We start from the raw sequence: 20,653 nt of genomic DNA, 5'->3' as shown, positions 1-20,653 counted from the left end.
AAACTGGACACAGAGAAAGTACCCTGTTAGGCTAATTGTTATGATTAATATTTTCATAAAATGAGAAGGCAGGCTTCCAGGACAACTATGTATATACACAACATCAGAGGTCAGGAGGAAAACAGACCTTGCAGTGGGCTTGCAAACTGCACAGTCAGAGGCATCCTTGTGAGGCAAGGTAGGTGAAAGCTATGTGGGACTTGGATTATCTAGGGCAGGTTAAAAACTCTCAAATCTGTATCTCTGTGCTTGTTTCCCATTCTACACCTGTGTGTGCAACTACTTCATGGACAGGACAGTTTGGTCATCTCCCAGGAAGCACACAGCCGACAGACTGTCAGTGACCCATGTAATGCCCCCTGAACTGAGAAGGAAGAAGGAACTCCATACAAGAGTAAGAGGGTTTATTAGGGTAGTTTACATATGGGATTCCAGACCAGGTGGACAGCCTGAAGCTGAAGTAAGATTTCTTCCATAAAGGGCACCAGATGAGGCAAGATTTTATACATTTAAAAATAGGGAGCTGGGGTAGAACTTGTGTTACAACAATTCTCAACTGTTCCTTAAGATATAGCCCCTCAGGCTCCTGCCTGGTTTTTCTGACCTCAACAGAAAAGCTTGTGATACCATTTAAACATCATAGCTGGAGAGTGGCACCAGTTAGCCTAGCAGGTAGTCAGCTTCCTAAGAGAGAGAGAGAGCAAGAGCAAGCAAGCATGATGGAGGGGCAAGATGCAAGATGGTATTAGTGTGGTTTGTCATCACACACACAAACACACACCCCTGAGGGCTCCAGAGTTAGCTGACTTTCAGAGTTCATAGAAAGGGGTAATCACTCGGGAGGAAGAGGTGAAAATGACTAGGCTAAGGGATGGTAGACTTTATGACGAGGGCTCTCAGAACCAAGCTGCATTCCTTTCTGAACAGCCTTTCTTTCCTTGCTGTGCACTTTGCCTGGGAGTAGGCTGAGAACTTAGGTCACTTGTCCTATTTCCAAGAGCTCCTTCCTGCTCCAGAGACCCTCCACTCAAGCCTCAGACATACTTGCATATCTTTATTTTTATTAGCTTTTTAGAAATTTATTAACCTATTTATTTTCATTTGTTGGTAAAGCATCAAGACAGAGTTCACTCCCAAACTGCCTACAAATTGTCAGAGCCAAGCCAAACAGGAGCCCAGACCTCAATCCAGGTCTCCCATTGGGTGGCAGGGACCCAGGTATTTGAGAGGTCACCTTCTGCCTCCCAGGATGAACATTAGCAGGAAACTGGAATCAGAATCAGACCTGAGATTCGAACCCAGGCACTTTGATATGTGGTGCACGCATCACAAGTTGCATATTAACACTGTGCTAAATGCCCACCCCATAATAATATGTGTAAATCCCAAACGTAAGTTAAACTAATTTAAAGTGGATGAAACTGGTTTGCTGTGAAGTCACCATCATTGGGCTAATGGCTATAAAATCCAGCTCTCCACCACAGCCTCTGAGTTCTGAGATCTGGCCTTCTCCCTTGCCATGGCCTGCCTGCCTCGCTCTGCTCCAAGTCATATTGTCATGGACTTCTCTTTTACGTTTGGGGAACCCAACAGCTGGAATCCCCTTTCCCAGATCATCAGAGGAATTACTATATCATATCAGTCCGGTGATGTGGTAGGCATCCCTCTGTGTTCCCACACGCCCTGGCAGTCCTCATCCCTTAAACAGTCATCAGATAATAACCTCCTGTTTTCCCGGCTTCTTCCCCACTAGACCGTGCCTTCCTTGATGTCAGAAACCAGAAATCACCTCTTTAACAGAGTATCTGGCACAATGCTCAGCACATAGTAGGTGCTCCGTAGTTGATGCTTGAATAAATAGAAGGAAAGAAGGACCAAAATAAATAGCCAACTGGCCCTTTCTCCAGTAAGATCTTGTCACTGGTTCTCCATATGTGAAAGAAGTGACGGCATAAAATGACATCTAATACCCTTGTTCTGAGTTCGACATGGGCATGCAAATGTCTGCCCCAAATAACTAACACCGTGGCTAAAGAAAAGAGGTTAAAATGCTTGCTTCACCCCAAAAGAGGTAGAAAGTCTTGCAGCAGGCATGAGACTGGAGTTTGGGGGCTGAAGGTCTCCTTCCAGTTTCACCAGTTAGTAGCTGTGACATCTTGGGCAACTCAGTCTCTATTTCTGCATTTCCTCTCTGGTGAAATTAGTTAGATGAGGTGAGCTCCAAGACCTCTTTCAGTTCTGAATTCTGTGATTCCCAGAGTAGTATTTTTCGCATTTAAAACATTACAACTGGAATCCCATATGGGAACTGATTCAAGTCCCACCTGCTCCACTTCTGATCCAGCTCCCTGCTAATGTACCTGGGAAAGCAGCAGAAGATGGCCTAAGTCTTTGGGCCACTTCACCACGTGGGAGACCTGAATGGAGTTCCTGACTCCTGACTTGCAGCCATTTGGTCTGAACCAGTAGATGGAAGATCTCTCTGTCTCTCCCACTCTCTCTGCCTTTCAAATAAATAAATAAATCTAAAAAAAAAAATTACAAGTGGGCCAGGCATTGTGATTTAACAGACTAAGCCACTGCTTGAGGTATCTACAACCCATAACAGAGTGCCTGGGATTGAGTCAACCTCTACAATTTTTTTTTTTTTTTTTGACAGGCAGAGTTAAAGAGAGAGACAGAGGGAAAGGTCTTCCTTCCATTGGTTAACCCCCCAAATGGCCACCATGGCTGCACCGATCTGAAGCCAGGAGCCAGGTGCTTCCTCCTGGTCTCCCATGGGGTGCAGGGCCCAAGCACTTGGGCCATCCTCCACTGCCTTCCCGGGTCACAGCAGAGAGCTGGACTGGAAGAGGAGCAACTGGGACAGAATCCAGCGCCCCAACCGGGACTAGAACCCAGGGTGCCGGTGCCACAGGCAGAGGATTAGCCAAGTGAGCTGCGGCGCCGGCCAACCTCTACTTCTAATCCACCTTCCTACTAGTGTGCCTAGGAGGCAGCATGTGATAGCCCAGGTGCTTGGATTCCTGGGGTACCTGAGTAGAGTTCCAGACTCCTGGCTTTGACCTGGTGCAGCCCCAGCTGTGTGGACATTTGGAAGTGAACCAGTGGATGGAAGATGTCTCTCTTTCTCCCCTCTCCTTTCAAATTAATAATTACATGTATATTTTAAAAAATAAAACATTACAAGTAGCAAAAATCAAATGAAGGGGAAATCCTGGAATTTTCTGCTGTGACAAGGAGAGCCAGAAATAGCAAAATACCTTAAGTTCACATAATAGTTTGCTACACAGATGTTAAGACACCACTTGAGATGCACACACTCTATATAGGAGTACCTGGGTTTGGGTTCCAGCTTCAGTTCTGATTCCTGGGAAGTAGCCAGTGATGGCTCAGATAGTTGGATCTCTGCTACTCACACCGAAAATCTGCATGGAGTTCTAGACTCCTAGCTTTGGCCTGGTCCAGGCTCAGCTGTTGTAAGAATTTGGGAAAGTGAGCCAGCAGGTAGAGAATCTCTGCCTGTCTGTCTCTCTGCCTTTCAAAGAAGTACATAAATAGAAGTAGTCTGCTATTGAAGGCGCTTTGGAAGTTAGACATACCAAGTAGGGGACCTCACAGCTATCCTCAGAATTAATAGGCCCAGAACCCCAGAGTCAAGGCCGATTAGCTGCCCCTGGAATGTTGGGCTGGTGCAGTTCCCTCCATCCCGCCTGAAGGGAAGCCTCAGCTTGAAATTGGTGTTTAGAATTTCCTTTCGGACTTCCCCGACATCTTTCTCTTTTCTCTCCTTTTATTTTACATTACAAATCCAATAGGCATTTTTACATTCAGATATAAAATTAAATATAATATTAAATATACCTGTGCAGACAGTACAGACCACTCACAACCCCTACCATCCTTGTCTTCCCCAGAGATTCATTATGTCCGCCTTAGAGTCACGCCCCTATCACTAGTTGAGAATCTTCAGTTTAGGATCTTAGGAAAGCCTGCCTGCCCAGCCTAGAGCAGCCAAGTCCTCTGCCACATGTCTATTTTTCGTCATCATGAGTAGCAGAGACAGATCCTTAACCAAATAAATATCTACTAACAGGTTAAGTTCTGTGACACAGTTCCTGTTCAGATAAATTTCATTGCAGATGTTTTAAACTACAATAATGCTTCATTCCCAGATAGTAAAATCTATATAGCCCGACTTTTCTTCTTTTAATGGAATAGAATATAATCCATTCCAATAGACTAGGAGAAAACAGGATAAAAAGCAAAAGTATCAGAATATATCCAAGGGCCAGTGCTGTGGCATAGTAGGCTAAGCCTCCGCCTGCAGTGCCAGTATACCACATAGGCACCAGTTTGTGTCCTGGCTGCTCCTCTCCAGTCTAGCTCTCTGCTTATGGCCTAGGAAAGGAGTGAAATCTGGCCCGAGTCCTTGGGTCCCTGCACCCATGTGGGAGACCCAGAAGAAGCTCCTGGCTCCTGGCTTTGGATCAGCTCAGCTCTGGGCATTGCAGCCATTTGGGGAGTGAACCAGCAGATGGAAGACCTCTCTCTCTCTCTGTGTCTCCCTCTCTCTGTAACTATGCCTCTGAAGTAAATAAATAACAATCTTTAAAAAAAAAAAAAAAAAGACTATATCCCATCCAGAAGCGTAAAGTACTATTTTGTGAAATTTTGTTTCAACCATATTTGTTTTCATGATAAGGCATGATGTAAAAATGTTTTTTTTTGTGTGTGTGTGAACTAAGATTTTATAAAAGTTTGAAAAATACTGTTTTACAGTAAATCCAAAGTTATAGCACATGAGATCATATAGCAAGGTGAAGGGGGGGTGGGTGGTTAATGCAAAGGGATGCCTAGGTTTTTAACAAATCTAAACACCAGAGGGAAAATAACAACCAAGCATTGTGATCCTAAGACACAGACTCCATGAAGAGAATGGTGATGAGGAGAGGTAGGAAGGATTTGTGTGGGAAGAGACAGAGGAGTTTTGGAAGGCTCTGATTTAGTGAGACAAGAGTTTAGGAAAGGACTCCGTGTCTGAGTGTGCGATGGGTACAGAGCTGTGCTGATCCTTCTTGAATCGCAGCCATGCTACAAATATGGAGCTTATTTTTGGGCCTTTGAGTTTTGTGAAATTATTGTTATTAATGTTTCTTTGTTTCCTGCCTCCCAAGTTTTTCTTCCTTATTTTCTGAATCTCCTATTATTCAGATGTTGGATCTCCTGGCTTGATCCTCTATTTTCTTTTCTAATTTTTACTTCTTTTAGTTGGCTTTCTGAAATATTTCCTTCATCTTCATCTTTTAGTCTTTCTACCGAGTTTTTAATTTCTGTTACCAGATTTTTTTTTTATTTCTAAGAACTCTTGTATTCTCTGATGTTCAATTTTTATAGCGTTTTGGTATTATGGAGATGCAGTGTCTTATCTCCCATAGAATATCAATTATAAGTAGTTTCCTTCTGCTCTAATGTCTCCACTTTTTTAAGAATCCCAGAATCTATTTATTATAGCCCTCCAAATCCAGTCCTGTGTCTTATGCTCTGTCACCATACCCATGATGGAAAGGTCCTTAGCAGCTAACACCTCTTGTAGCTAGACTCTTTTTTTAAAAAAATTACTTATTTGAGACAGAGAACATGCTACCATCTTCTGATTTGCTCCCCCCAAATGCCCACAGTGGCCTGGGCTGGGCCAAGTAGAAGCCAGAAACTGGGAACTAAAAGTAGGTCTCCCAGGTGAGTGGCATGAATTCGAGTACTCCTTTACAGCCTGATTCTTGCTGGCTCTAGAAGCATCACAGCTTGCTACTCTGTCTCATAAGCACAGCATCTTCTGTGTCTCCAGGAAGAAGTCTCCTATGAAGAAAGAGCCTGTGAAGGAGGGAAGTTTGCCACAGTGGAAGTGACAGATAAGCCTGTGGATGAGGCTCTCCGGGAAGCAATGCCCAAAGTCATGAAGTATGTGGGAGGCACCAATGACAAAGGTGAGTGCCCCTGCGGACTCAGAGGCGAGCTGTGTGTGTCTCACTTCATCAGCAGAAAACACAAGGGAGGAGCTACAAGGCACCAGTAATACCTGCTTCATTGGCACATGGACCTCCTGTACTACCTGAACCCATTGTGGGAAGCTCTGGGGAGGCCACTCTGACATCAGCCCAGCCCACCCCTCTCCTAGGATGTCCCTGCTCAGTATCCCTGATTTCATGCTTTTCTTCCAGGAATGGAGCCATATGCTCTTTTTGCTCTGTTGTTTGTTTGACCCTATCATGTTTATTGTATCTTTGAACTGGTTCATTGGGTGAGAAGTACCCACAATACTCCAAGTCACAACACAAGGCAAAGCCAGCATCTGATATGAGATCTCTACCCCTAAACTGAACACTCCTGACAGCTGATTCTGCTGGGTACAGGGGCTGAGCTGCACTGAGTATAACAGATGCCAGCCTCCATTCTGGCAAATGAGCAGGCTAAGAATTCTTGGACTGTCTCACTCTTAAAGACTTGGTCATCTGTGGTGGCTGCCCCCTATTTAAAATGATAGGCCCGACCGGTGCCGTGGCTCAATAGGCTAATCCTCTGCCTGCGGCGCCGGCACACCGGGTTCGAGTCCCGATGGAGGTGCCAGATTCTGTCCCGGTTGCCCCTCTTCCAGGCCAGCTCTCTGCTATGGCCCAGGAAGGCAGTGGAGGATGGCCCAAGTGCTTGAGCCCTGCACCCGCATGGGAGACCAGGAGAAGCACCTGGCTCCCGGCTTCAGATCAGCGCGGTGCGCCGCCCGCAGCGGCCATTGGAGGGTGAACCAATGGCAAAGGAAGACCTTTCTCTCTGTCTCTCTCTCTCTCACTGTCCACTCTGCCTGTCAAAAATAAAAAAATAAAAATAAAATGATAGGCCTGAAATTTTGCCTAAGATGTACCTATTACATGTAAACCATGTTTAAATAGAAGTTTGACTCCTTAGGAAGCTTTTGGAGTCAGCATTTAGCCTAGCAGTGAAGTTGCTTGCATCCCACATGGGAGTGCCTGGTTCTATTCCCAGCTCTGGCTTCCTGCTCAGGCACACCCTGGGAGGCAGCAGTGATGGCTCTCCTGCTACCCAAATGGATTGAGTTCTCAACTCCTAATTTCAGCCCAAGTCCTACCCTGACCATTGTAGGCATTTGGAGAGTGAACCAGCAGATGAGAGCATTCTCTGACACTCAAATAAATAAATCGTTTTTATCTATTTTCATTTTATTTGAAGGGCAGAGAGAGAGAGAGAGAATCTTCCATCTGCTGGTTCATCCCCCCAAATGCCCACAACAGCTAGGGCTGGACCAGGCCAAAGCCATGAGCCTGAAACTCAGTTCAGGTCTCCCACATGGGCTGCAGAGACCCAAGTATTTGAGCTGTCACCTGCTGCTTCCCAGGGTGCACTCAGCAGGAAGTTGGAATTGGAATCAGAGCCAAGACTCTAACCCAGGCAGTCTGATATAGAACACAGTCATCCCAAGCAGCATCTCACACACTTGATCTTAGCCAAAAGGCCAAGAAGCGATAGCATCTCAACCACTATACCAAACATTTCCCTCTAATTTTATTCTAATTTGGGTAGTACTTTGGACTCACTGTAATCCAAAAGGATCAGAAAGCAAGGTAGAAAAAGAAGTGTGTAATTTTTAGGATGTTTCTTAAGCTGATAATTTAGAAAGTTAGAAATTTGTATTAGCCTTACTAATAGTTATTAGGACCAAAGTAATCAGGCTTGAGCTCCCACTTGCTTGTTCTCTCCCCAGATGCCCACAATGGCTGGTTACTAGGCTGGGGTTGGAGCTGGACTGGGGCTGAAACTGAGAGCCAAGAACTCAATCTAATTCTACCATGTGTGCACCAGTAGCCCAATTGCATGAACCATCACCCACTGCCTCTCAGAGTGCACATTAGCAGGAAGCTGGATTCAGGAGCTGAAGCCAGGACTTGAACCCAGGCAATCCTGTGTGAGATACAGATGTCCTAACCGCTAGGCTAAATGCCCAACCCTGACTGTTCGTTTTAATTCCTGAAATGTTCATTGTCAATATTAAGAACAAAAAATACTGCCATGGAAGAAGAATGAGAGGAGTATGTCTTCCACAGCCTTGAGCATACCCTGTGTCTGATGCCTACCTTGCCTATGTGCTTTGTGTTTTCAGGAATTGGGATGGGGATGACAGTCCCTATTTCTTTTGCTGTGTTCCCCAGCGAAGATGGTTCCCTACAGAAGAAATTGAAAGTCTGGTTCCGGATTCCAAACCAATTTCAAAGCAACCCGCCCACCCCCAGTGATGAAAGCATCAAGATCGAGGAGAGGGAAGGCATCACCGTCTATTCCACGTAAGCAGATGGTGCTCTGGGCATCCAAGGGAACACTTGAATTTTTATTGTTGCTGAAGTAAGAAATACTGAATCTTGACAGTTTCTCACTTTAGCTTCTTCAAACTACAGCACACAAACTCTTGCATTTTCTCTGAATAAATACCTTGGCCAGCAGCCAAACTGATGAGTCAAGAGACTGTCCCCTGAGCTTATGCTTAAAATGGACACCCACGTCAGCCATTAGCAGAGTGCTCGGGTCCATACAGGATGGAGGAGTAACTGGTTTTCACACACTCCCACTCCCTTTGCATGCCAGAAAGGCAGGGAGTGTTTGCCAGAGCTGAGCTGTCACGCCCGCCCCACTTGTTTGACCTGTGGTCCTTTGGGTGGAGCATACACCCCTCCTGTTGTCTTTCTGGTGCTCTTTCACGGATCTGATCTAGGGCCATGTTCCCCTGACAGTAGAAAATAGCAGGTGCAAATGATTGGGCCCCCCCACCCCCACTTCAAAAGCCAAATATCTTCTAGATAATGGTGAGTCCCCATTTGTGGCAATACTACTGTGTGACAGGCACCAAACTAGGGAGAGGAGAAGCCTGGGATGTTCACCAGTAGCAACCATAGGCAGGGGTTTAATTCTGCTCTAGAGCAACCTCATGAAAAAGAACTGTACAAATAATATTGCAGCACTAGGCAAGATTTAGGTCCAATCTCAGGGACCTCCAGACTTAGTTATTTCGCTGTCCTACTCCAGCTCTGCACCTGAGCGTGGGACAGATTTTCCTGGAGCTAACGCCAATGCCAAGACTCTGAGATTACCTGCTGTGGGCAGTCCTAGGCCAGGTGACACGAGGCCCCCTAGAGGACAGTGAGTGTAATGCAGCTGTGCAACTGGCCGGCTTCTGGTGCTTCTGCAGAGTTATAGGGAAAGCAACTCTTTCCAACAGTGAGGAAGCAGGGCACCTGTGGAACAGAGTTTAAGGAAGCACTCATTCTAGCAGCATCCAAGTGCAGGGCGGGTCCTGAGAGTGAGCGCCTCCTTAAATTTGACTCCCTTCACAGCTGCCCATCTCATTTTTCCTCTCTGTCTTTCCCATTCTCTTTTTGTGCTTTGAGAGGTAGCCTAGTGAAGTATAACACTGCATTTTATGGTCTGTTAAGTGCTGATAATATAACATCAAGCAGGTTAAGCATCCCTGATTCAAAACAGCCTGAAACTTTTTGAGCATGTTACTTCCCAAAATCCTAAGTCCATGTTGTTTGGGGTTTCAGAGTTTTGGATCAATAAAATCTCAACCAATAAAGTCTATATAGATACTCCAAAATAAAAAAAAAAAAAAGTGAAGAAATCTGAAATGCTTCTGGTCCCAAGCATTTCAGTTAAAGAAAACTCAACATGTATGTGTGTGTATAAGAGTATCTTTGGGTATCCACTAGGACACTGTTAATAAATTACTTACTGCTGTGACTTAGTAGACATCGATAATCTTACTCTCTTTGTCCCTTCTTACTGCATAAGGAGTGAGATTGGCATGAGACTTGCATCAGGTAGGAGCTGGTTTCCAGTCATTTGCTTTACCAGACCCAGTGTGATGAGTGGGTACAATGTATTTCTTTTGTCTTTAACTTTTTAGTATGGAAATTTTGGGATTTATAAATTGGTAGAGAGGCTAAGATAATGGACCCATATACATTCATCACTTACCTTCAACAGTGATTCACTCAAGGCCAATTTTCTATCCTGTGCACCTTCACAGCTTCCATCTAGTCCCCACCCTGTTATTTTCAGGCAAATTCCAGGTATTATACTATTTCATTCATAAATATTTCAGTGTGACTGCTGAAGATTTTTTTAAATAATCACAGTATCTTATTTCTCCTAAAGTTTTAGCAATAATGCATTAATGTTATACTTATGTAAAATATCTAGAGTCCCAATTTCCCCCATTATCTTATGATTTGTTTATATATTTTCTTTTAAAAATTTTTTATTTATTTATCTTCATTTTATTTAAAAGGCGGAGAGACAGACTGAGATCTTCCATCCACTTAGCATCTCCCCAAATGCCTGCAACAGTCAGGGCTTGGCCATGCTGAAGCCAGGAACCTGGAACTCCATTCATGTCTCCCCCATGAGTGACAGGGACACAAATACTTGAGCCATCATCTGCTGCCTTGAAAGATACACAGAAACAGGATGGTGGATTGGAATCAGAAGAGCTAGGAATCAAACCAGGCATTCCAAAATGGGATACGGGAATCCTATGCAGCATTGTAACTTCTGCACCAAACACCAACCGCTCTACTTTTTGTTTTAATCTGAGTCCAAGTAAGGCCCATTCATTGTAATTGGTTGATACTTCTCTTTTGAAAAGACAGAAAAACAGAAAAAGAGAGAGATATCTTATCCTCTGGCTAACTCCACAAATGCCCACAAGAGCCAGAACTGACACAGGCCTAAGCCACGATCCTGGAACTCAGTCTAGGACTCCTACATGGGTGGCAGGAACTCAAGTACTTGAACTATCATCTGCTGCCTCCCAGGGTATGCATTAACAGGAAGCTGGGTCAAAAGCAGATGAGCCAGCGCCGCGGCTCAATAGGCTAATCATCCGCCTTGCGGCACCAGCACACCGGGTTCTAGTCCCGGTTGGGGCACCGGATTCTGTCCTGGTTGCCTCTCTTCCAGTCCAGCTCTCTGCTGTGGCCCGGGAGTGCAGTGGAGGATGGCCCAAGTGCTTGGGCCCTGCACCCGCATGGGAGACCAGGAGAAGCACCTGGCTCCCGGCTTCAGATCAGCGTGGTGTGCCAGCCACAGCGCGCCGGCCACAGTGGCCATTGGAGGGTGAACCAACGGTAAAGGAAGACCTTTCTCACTGTCTCTCTCTCTCTCACTGTCCACTCTGCCTGTCAAAAAAAAAAAAAAAAAAGCAGATGAACCAGGACTCAAACCAAGTACTCTGATATGGGATACAGGCATTGCAAGTAATATCTTAACCAATGTGTGAAATACCCATTCCTGGTTGGTACACATTTAAGCTTTTATTAATCTATAAATTTCTTCACCAACAGACTTTTTCTTTTTCCTTGTAGCCTGTGGATTGTTTGTCCTATTATTTCCTACCATCTGGGTCTTGTTGGTTGCGTTTCCATGGCATTTTTATGTGCTCTGCCCACCATGTTGCCTGTAGATTTTAGTTGGAACCAGAAGCATGATCAAATTCAGGTTTTGCAGTTTAGGGCACAAATATCTCCTAGGTGGTGCTGTGTACCTCCACTGCGGCCTCGTCCTGTCTTGTTGTCCGTTTTTGTGATCCTTGTGGCCTAGCTGCCGTATTCCATTGGAGCTTCTAAAATGATAATGGCCTCTAATTCTGTTTCCTTATTTTTTTAACTGGCATATGTCAACACAGAGAAATTTCCTTTCATCTACTGTTTGTTTTCTGTGAGTCATGTAGAAAAAGCAAGATATGTGTTTGATGCCTTCTGTTTAATAGTTTTCAGAATAGTGATGTCATTCCTTAAGATCCTCCAAACATGAGGCAGTCTGCGTCCTTATTTTGTTGATTTATACACACATGAATTCGGTATGTTATAGAGTATTGTAATTATTGCTGCTCAAATTATACCACCTTTGGCCAGTGGGGGCTCATCAAGTTAGCTTCTTAGTCCTTTGGACAAGACTCGTAAGAGTCTTCAGCAGCTTCCTTGCTTGCTGACATTAGATGTTTCAAGCATATCTTAACATTTCTTACTCTAGAACTGGAATCAGTCATCTCTCCAAGGAACCCTCATTCTTTATGATGCAAAAAGACATCTATTTAAAAGATACTGTTAAACCCAAGTCTGTGGAAGTTTCCTTTAAATTCTCTGAAATCTAAACAGTTGAAAGTAGCAAGGATAGTGTTTAGCTGTGAACTTATTTCTAACATGTACTTCTAATTTAGTGTATAAACATTCCTCAATTAGCCACTTGGTGTCGCTGCACTGTCAAATGTGCATTTAAAAATAATCATCTACCCCACCCCACCCACATTGTGTTATTTCTGTTTCTATTGAAAAAAATGAAAAAAGGCAAAAGGACTATTTCAAATACAAGTGTACAATTCCAAGTAACACAATGAGTGCGTTCAGTGACAACTTTGATTCTAAAATGAAAGTCTTACAGCCTTGATTCCGTCTTTGCTTTTTATAACCGTGTGAAGGGATGTCTGCAAAGGGATTATATACGTATTTGCAGCATTAATTACCAGTGCTTTTTAGATGAATAGAATGCTAAGAAAAAATAACACTCTCACAACATCTTAGTCCTCACAGGAGACAATGAGATTATCCTCATTAGACCAGTGGTGACATTCCAGGCCACTGTCCCCCTGCCATTACATAAAGGCCACCTAGGTTAGAGCTCAATTTCAGCATGGGTTTCTCAACAGCAGGAGAGATTGGATGGCTTTAATGAAACTTGCACGGTTTTCAGGAAATGTCTGCATATGAAGGAAAGAGTTGAAAACTAGGAGATCCGTGCTATAATCCCAGCTCACCACCTACTGGCCATAGGGCTTTTGACATCGTCCTGAGCCTTGCTGTGCTCAGTTTCCTTATCTTTGAGATGAGCGTAAGAGTTCATTACTCATAAGTTTGCTGTGAGGATGAAATATGATAAGATCTGTAAATGCCTACACAATGCTAGACACAATATAGATGCTCCATAAATCTTAGCTTAGTCTCCCCTTCTTGATTTCATCTCCCTCTGAATTTCAGAAACTTATTAGAATTAACAACAAAAAAGTCAAAACTACAACAGATACACTTGGTTTGAACCTCAATTCAAATGATAAATGAGTTTTCTAACTTTTGGCAATTTGTCTAATCTTTCTGAGCCATAGTTTTCTCGTCTATAAAATAAGACTTAAAAGGCATTGTTCTAAGGGTCATTGAAGCTGTGCATGTGGCCAGCTCTCGGCGTCTGGGGATGTTGGTGTTATTTCTCCCTGTAAATGCCCAGGCCCCAGGGGAGGCCAGTAGCACTTGGGAAGCTCTTTCTAGACTGGAAGAGAAGTTTGGAAGAAAGAGCCCGTGCCCTAAGCTCTTGGGTGGTCCCCATAGTACCACTAAGGAGCTCTACAGAGCAGGGTTGGCTCAGGCTCCTGGACAATTCTAACACTCAATGGTAACCACAAGGAACGGGCCCAAGACTGGGTCTGACTCAGCAACTCTTTGTTTTGCTCAATCACTTCAATTTAAAAGGGCCTTGCTTGGCCATTCTATCAAAAATAATACTCTGTCTGCTCCCTCATCCTGCTTTGTTTTCTTTGCATCACTCATTTTCAGCTGTATTGTTTATCTGCTTGTCTACTTATTTGTTTCCCTCTCCTCCGCTGGAATTCATGCTTCCCGAGGGCAGGACCTTTGGCTAGAGTCTAGTAGATACTCAGTAAGAAGTGAAAGAAGGCTCAGGTACGTTGTGCCTCCTGCCCTTCTCTCTCCCTGTAAGAACCTGGTACCTTTTCATAGCTTCCACTGTCCCTCACCTCTTGGTCACACCCTACCTTGACCGCTGTCTGGCTCCCTTGAATGACTGATATCATCAAACTCAATGTAAACACAAAGGCAATGTCATTTGCTCATTCCTTCCTCCATTCATTCAAAAAACAATGAATTCAGTGCTCATTTACTCTTTCCCAAGGAATTGTGCAGGTGCTGAAGATACAACAGAGAACAAAGTCTCTGTCTGCTGAAATGGGTGACACATTCTGGAGGCAAACAGGCAAAAAGTAAATGTCCCAAGATACTTAGATCCCAAGATACTTACACAAGATACTGTGTTTTTCAAGATAAGAACTGGTATCCATGGATTGAAGGAATAGGGAAGAATGCTTCTTTCTTTCTTACTTTTTAAAGATTCATTTATTTATTTGAACATTTGAAAGGCAGCATTACACAGAGAGAGACAGAGAAAGAGTTGATCTTCCATCCTCTGGTTTACTCCCCAAATGACCGCAACAACCAGGACCAGGCCAGGCCAAAGCCAGGAGCCAGGAATTACATCCAGGTTCCTGCATGGGTGGTAGGGACCCAGGTACTTGGGCCATCTTCCGCTGCTTTCCCAGGTGCATTAGCAAAGAACTGGATTCAAAGTGGAGTAGCCAGGACTTGAGTTGGTTCTCATACAGATGCTGGTATCACAAACAGTGGCTTAACTCGCTGCACTGCAACACCAGCTCCAGGGAAGAGTATATCTACTGAAAAATAAAAGCATTCTGACAGAAGGTATCTGACACAACTGGACACATGACCAGGCAATGAAGTCCTTGCCCTAAAGGAATTCCAACCCCACCTGGAGAGACATGTGACAGTTCTGCTGAGGTGGAATGTCTGGTTCTGTTTGGCAAATATTGATTGAGTGCTTCTAATCAATCTTTAAGCCACCTCAAAAAGCTTTGCCAATGGAAGGGTTGTGTATTTTAAACCTAATCAATCACCATTTCATTTCATTTCCCCCACTTTTGCAAACTCATCCTTGCAACGGGCTTCAATCACCACGTCAGCATGGGTGATGCCCAAGTCAGCACACTGAGGGCTGCCTTTTCTCCAAGCAGCAGCCTCACTTTGCCGGCTCCCCAGGGGGCAGCACCAGAGAAGGATCCTCAAGCATCTTCTGCATCAATGTGTCCAAGCAGAACTCAGATCCTCCCAAACCTGGAGCCTGTCTGTGTTCTCTGATTTTCCAGAGGTCCCACTCAGCTCCCACATGGTTCTGACTTCTTCAACTTCTACACCTAATTCTTGGCCTGGTCCTATCATCTCCCCATTGTCCCTTCCTTCCTGTCAACTCTGCCACAGGTCTTCATCACCACTTACCTAGCAACTGCTGTGACCAACTGGTTGGTTTCCAGTGCTCCCATCTCTGCTCCCTCCAAATCATTATTTTATCTCCACTAGCCTTAAAGCACAGCACGAATTATGTCACCTCCCCTCTTCTCAAACTGAGCCTTCTGCTGGGCACTTGGCACCTCAGTTAAGACACATGCACACAATATCAGAAAGCCTGGGTTGGAGTTCTTGCTTTTCTTCCAATCCAGCTTTCTGCTAATGGGCACCCTGGTAGACAACAGGTGGTGGCTCAAGTGCTTGGGTTCCTATCACTTGTGTGGGAGACCAGATTGAGTTCCTGGTTCCTGGCTTCAGCCCAACTTGGCTTTGGCTATTGACGATATTTGGGGAATGAACCAGTGGTTTGAAGATTTTTCCTCTGTCTCTCTTTCAAATAAAATGAAAATAAATAAGTAAAAAAAAAAATTTTTTTTTAAAGGAAAAAAAAAAACAAACAACTGAACCTCTCCAGAAGCTGATCAGCCCTGGTTGTAGGCCTCAGGGCTGCCCCAACCTCAGTACACTTTGGGTTTGTACCAACACCCAAGATAGTAATGAAGCATTCCATTCCCACAAGGAGGGCGATGAGCGGACTTTGGGTCCCTGATAGCAGGGACTGTCTGGCTTTACCAGACAGTAAAGCCTAGTAAAGCCTAGTAAAAATGCCATGTCTTGGTACTTACTTCCCCCGCAACACAGCCCCCTCTGACTGTCCATCTGATCTCAGAGCATCCCACCCACCAGCTCCCACCACCTCTCAACAGGTCCCCTCCCCGCCTGCGTCCCCTTCCAGACCCTTGCTCGTCCTCATCCAACTCCTCTCAGCACCGCATCCCCTGCCTCCCCCAGTCTCTGCTTGTTGGGAGCTCTGGGAGGCCAGGAATTTTGTCACGTTGTTCATTGCCAGCATCTGGAAAGATGCTTAAAAAACAATGGCTGCGGCTGGGGCAGTTCCTACTCTGATATTCCCTTTACCTTGCACACAGCTGCATGCCCAGCCAATTCTCTGCCACCGTGCATTGACCTGTTGAGTGTTAAAGTTTTAGACAAGCCCAGAGGCACTCTATTTCTCTTTCTTCTTCACAGCTTGCCTGCACCAGACACTCCCTACAAGATGACACATTATGATTTTTGGCCTCCTTGGACAAGAGCCTCCCTCCTTGGTTAGCCAAGTCTTACTAATGCAGCGTCATCTTCCTCCCACCCTAACTCGTCCAGCCCTTTTCAATCAGCTCCCTTTGTGTTTCCGGAATCCAGGGCACACTTATGTTTGATTCCTTTGTTCCCATGGTAACCTGATTCTTCGTTTTGGCACTGGCTGAGATAAAATATAATGCCCTGGAGGACAGCTTCTTTGAAGAGAGGGAGTTAGAGACGTATTAACAGACTTACAAAAGTAATGTCTATACTTTGTGTTTATCTCCTTTCAGGAGCTCAAAGCACTTTATGAGCATTCCTGAACTCACACTCAGACATGCTTGTGCACTGGGAGAGCTGGGGCACTGTGTCATTCTCCCTGTGCAGACAGGAAGCCAGGGCAGGGGGGAGGGAAGCCACTTGTCCAGGATCACGGCTGAGCACCCCTAGAGCTGGGCTCCCTTCATACTCCGGGGCTGAGTTCCTGGTAGGCATTTTTGTGCAGTTCAGTAATTGGAATTAGCGTGAACTGGGCTAAATGAGCAGAGAGAAGTCGTGGGGTTCTTGTCTTCACCCAAGAATGTAGGCCTGAGATAGAGAGCAAAGTAACAAGGTTTTATTGGGACAGGGCATCCGTCAGAATGGAAGGGGCAGAGATGGAGTGCCGAGGTTACATGGTTAAATGGAGAGAATACCCCTGACAGGCCAGGCTGGCGCCTCAGTGGAGAGTGCAGTCTTTGTTAATACTCCTAGTTTTTAAGGGGGTCTCTTTACGCCCTCCCCCTTCTCCAGGACAGAGGGTTTGTTGGGTGTAAATTAGGAAGTTCCTTCCCAGGTTTGTTATCAGCCAGAGGGAGTCTTGCTGCACCAGGCCAAGGGGCTTTCCCCTAGGGTGCCTGCCTAGGAGGAAGGGTGTTTATCATGCCAGGTAACCCATCTGGTGCTGAGGAGAGAGAACTTGGGGGAAGGGCTGGGATCACCTGCAAGGTTACCGGGGTCTGGGCGGGACTTTGAAGTGCAGTGCAGATGCAGGACTGCTGTGGATATCAATTTCCTCAGGCCCCTCTCACACACACACATAGGCTAATTTCTAACTTCTAACTAACATTTCCATCGCCCACCCAGCTTTGTTCGTTTTCTAATAAAATCCTTCCGTGATGGGCTGGACCTTTAGCCTGGTGATGCAGACTTGCCAAGTCTCACTTTAGAATGCCTGGGTTTGATTCTCAGCTCGCACTCCTAACTCCAGCTTCCTGCTAATGCAGACCTTAGGAGGCAGTGGTGATGGTTCCAGTAGTTAAGTTCCTGCCACTCATATGGGAGACTTGGCTTGAGTTTCCAGCTCTGGGCTTCTGCCTGGCACAGCCCTAGCTGTTGTAACTGTCTGGGGAGTGAACCAGAGGATAGGCGCTCTCTTGAATTCTCTCTCTCTCTCTCTCTGATTTTTTTTTTTTTTAAATAAAATGCTTCCTCGATGAAACAACAGGGACGTTCCTACCTTAATTGCAAATATTTCAGTCTGCCTGGAAATAAATACAAAGAATGAGGATGATGCAGGAATTTGGCACAGTGATTAAGACACCTCTGGTGACGCTCACATCCCATATCAAAGTGCATGCGTTTGAGTCTTTGAGTCCCAGCTCTGCTTCCAAGTCAAGCTTCTGATAATGTGCACCCTGGGAGGCAGCAGGTGAGGGCTCAAATGCTTGGATCCCTGCCACCCACGTAGGAGACCTGGATGGGATTCCAGGCTCCTGGCTTCAAACCCAGCCTAGCCCTGGCTAGCATGGGTATTTGAGGAACCAGCTGGTAGAAGATATTTCTCTCTCTCTCTCTCTCTCTCTCTCTCTCTCTCCCTCTTTACCTTTCAGATAAAATGAAAATAAATAAAAATTTATGAAAAAAACACAAGCTATTAAAAAATTTTAAAAGGTTAGGGGGTTTTCCAGTAGTGAATTATGACACTCACCCTGTCACTCTCTGCTGGGTCTCCTTTTACTTCTCCGATAGGTCCTTCTAGGAGTCCCTTGCTTAGTCCTCTCTCTCCACCCACCAGTTGGGCATTAAAGTTCCCAGGAGCATAATAACATCTGACCCTATTTGCACAACAGCTGTGCCTCATGTCATTCCTTACCATGTGTCAGGGTTACAGGAGATGGCTGGAACAGAAATTCTTGTCTTCCCCTAGGAAAAGAATTTCAGACTTGGGCGGAGAGTAGTGGTAAACAAGGTAGCATCCCTCAGAAAGGCTGGGACAGTTCTGAGACAGTGTCCAGTCCACATTTATACTGGCATTTTTAAGGATGTGGGGTCCAGGTCTTCCCTCCATTTCTTATTCCCTGCCACCCACTTTTCCTGGACAAAGGATATATTGAGTATGAAATAGGTAAAATTCCTCCTAGTTTTATTACCCAATGTTATCAGACTGGGTAGCCCTCTTGGCACCTGGCAGAGAGGATTCTCCTGGTGCGCCTTCCTTGGGGAGAAGGCTGGGACCTCTTATAAAGTTACTGGGGTATGGAGGACTTCATAGTATAAAATACTGGCTTGCTTCCAATGTGAAGGCTGTTGGAACCTGCTACATTCCTTTCCATGGGTGCTTTGTTTTCCTTAGGCACCCTTCACACACATAGGCTAATTTCTATCTTCCTACCTAACAGCAGAACCTACTCTCTGGGGACTCCCAAGTTTCTGCCACTAGATCCATCTCTCCCAAATCAATGTCTCTCTGACTCTAGTTCCTTCCCAAGTCTAAGGCTATTTTCACAGTGTCAGAAATACATTTGATGCTCAGCTAATAATTGTGTGAAGGGCAGGCATTGTGATGCGGTGGGTGAAGCACCACTTGCAAAGCCTGCATTCATGCTTGTTCAAATCCTGGCTTCTCCACTTCCCATCTAGCTTCCCGCTGATGCATCCTGGAAGGCAGCAGATGGCCCTCTGCCTTTCAAGCAGATGAAAAATAAATAATAACTTTAAAAATGGTTAAGATGGGAAATTTCCAAAAATGTTGTTATACACAGATGCACCTTAATATTGACACATCCACAGACCACATCAGTAACACCCCACCTGCACCCTTGCTGTGATCCCTACTCTAGCTGGAGCATACGCTGTGACCCAGAGGCTTGACAAGAGGCCTTGAGGAGTCCTCTGCTCTTCATTTCCCTTCACATCTGGTCACTTCTCAAATCTGCCCTGTCCAAGCCTTCACCAGCACTAATTTGGCTTTTCCTGGCTTCTAGTGACTCTGTGTCTCAATCCTCTGCCATTTCCCCTGTCCTTCCACTGCCACTGGTAGGATTTCTCTAAAACACAATCTGATTGCATCAGTCCCCTACTTAACAATCCTTTTGTAAGTTCAGCTTTGTGTCCAGGGTCAGGTTCCAACTCCTTTGCCTGGCAAGTCCCTTCCCAGTTTGGCTCCTGTTAATTCGTTTTAGTCCCAGCACTGCTGCCATAGTATATGCTTAGATGTTTGTGATGTGAGTGAGTGAGTGAGTGAAGGTGGGGGCAAACAGACCTAAACATAAGCCCTCACTTCATTAGTAGGATTTAGCACTATTGCCTTTCAGTTCATTAGCCAGAAGGCAGAAACTTTGCCTACCCTAGAATTGTCTCTTTCACCCAGGTGTCGGATATGTGTCAGGTACTGAGACAGATGCTCTGGGTGCATCAGTGGACAAAACCTGACAGAACCCTGCCATCATGGAGCAGAAAGAAGAAAGCAGAACAAAAGGTAGATTGGTATAGGGGTGAGGAGCTGTGTTATAAGATGCAGCAGGGTTTGAGAGCAGTCCTCATTGGGAAAGAGAATTGTTCATTGAGTGGGATCATGATATTTTTAATTTCCTTCATGCTCCTCACCTCTGGAGTCCAAGAATCAAAAGGCTATATTGAAAGAATAAAGAAACTAAAGTCAGTTCTTCTGCATTCATAGTCAACCAACCACAAATCAAATATACTTTTTTAAAAAAATTACGTCTGTACTGAGCATATACTGACTTTTTTCTTGCCTTTATTCCCTAAACAACTATTGGCATAGCATTTACATTGTGTTAGGTGTTATAGATAACCTAGAAAGGAATTAAAGTAGACGGGAAGGTGTGTATAGGATTCAGGTGAACACTATGCAATTTGTATAAGAGGGGGAGCACTGAGGGCTTGGATATCAGCAAGGGGCCTGGAATCAAGGCCCCATGTATGTTCTGGGAAACTGGAACAGGCATAGCTTTTCTTTCCTTATTTCTTCCTTCCTTTCTTTTTCTTTCAGATTTATCTATTTATTTGAAAGGCAGAGTTACAGA

General features: G+C 45.0%; 1 protein-coding gene across 1 annotated transcript in view; it reads left to right on the top strand.

Moving 5' to 3' along the window:
• Positions 1–20,653, top strand: part of HEBP1 (heme binding protein 1) — a 28,328-nt gene that overhangs the window by 4,182 nt on the left and 3,493 nt on the right. The window contains exons 2-3 of the mRNA XM_062194854.1: positions 5,849–5,987; positions 8,174–8,354. Coding sequence (XP_062050838.1) covers positions 5,849–5,987; positions 8,174–8,354 — 320 coding nt within the window. The remainder of the gene's footprint in view (positions 1–5,848; positions 5,988–8,173; positions 8,355–20,653) is intronic.

This window comes from Lepus europaeus, chromosome 6 (assembly GCF_033115175.1).
Source record: "Lepus europaeus isolate LE1 chromosome 6, mLepTim1.pri, whole genome shotgun sequence".
Lineage (NCBI taxonomy): Eukaryota > Metazoa > Chordata > Mammalia > Lagomorpha > Leporidae > Lepus > Lepus europaeus.
This window is presented reverse-complemented; position numbering and strand designations above follow the sequence as displayed.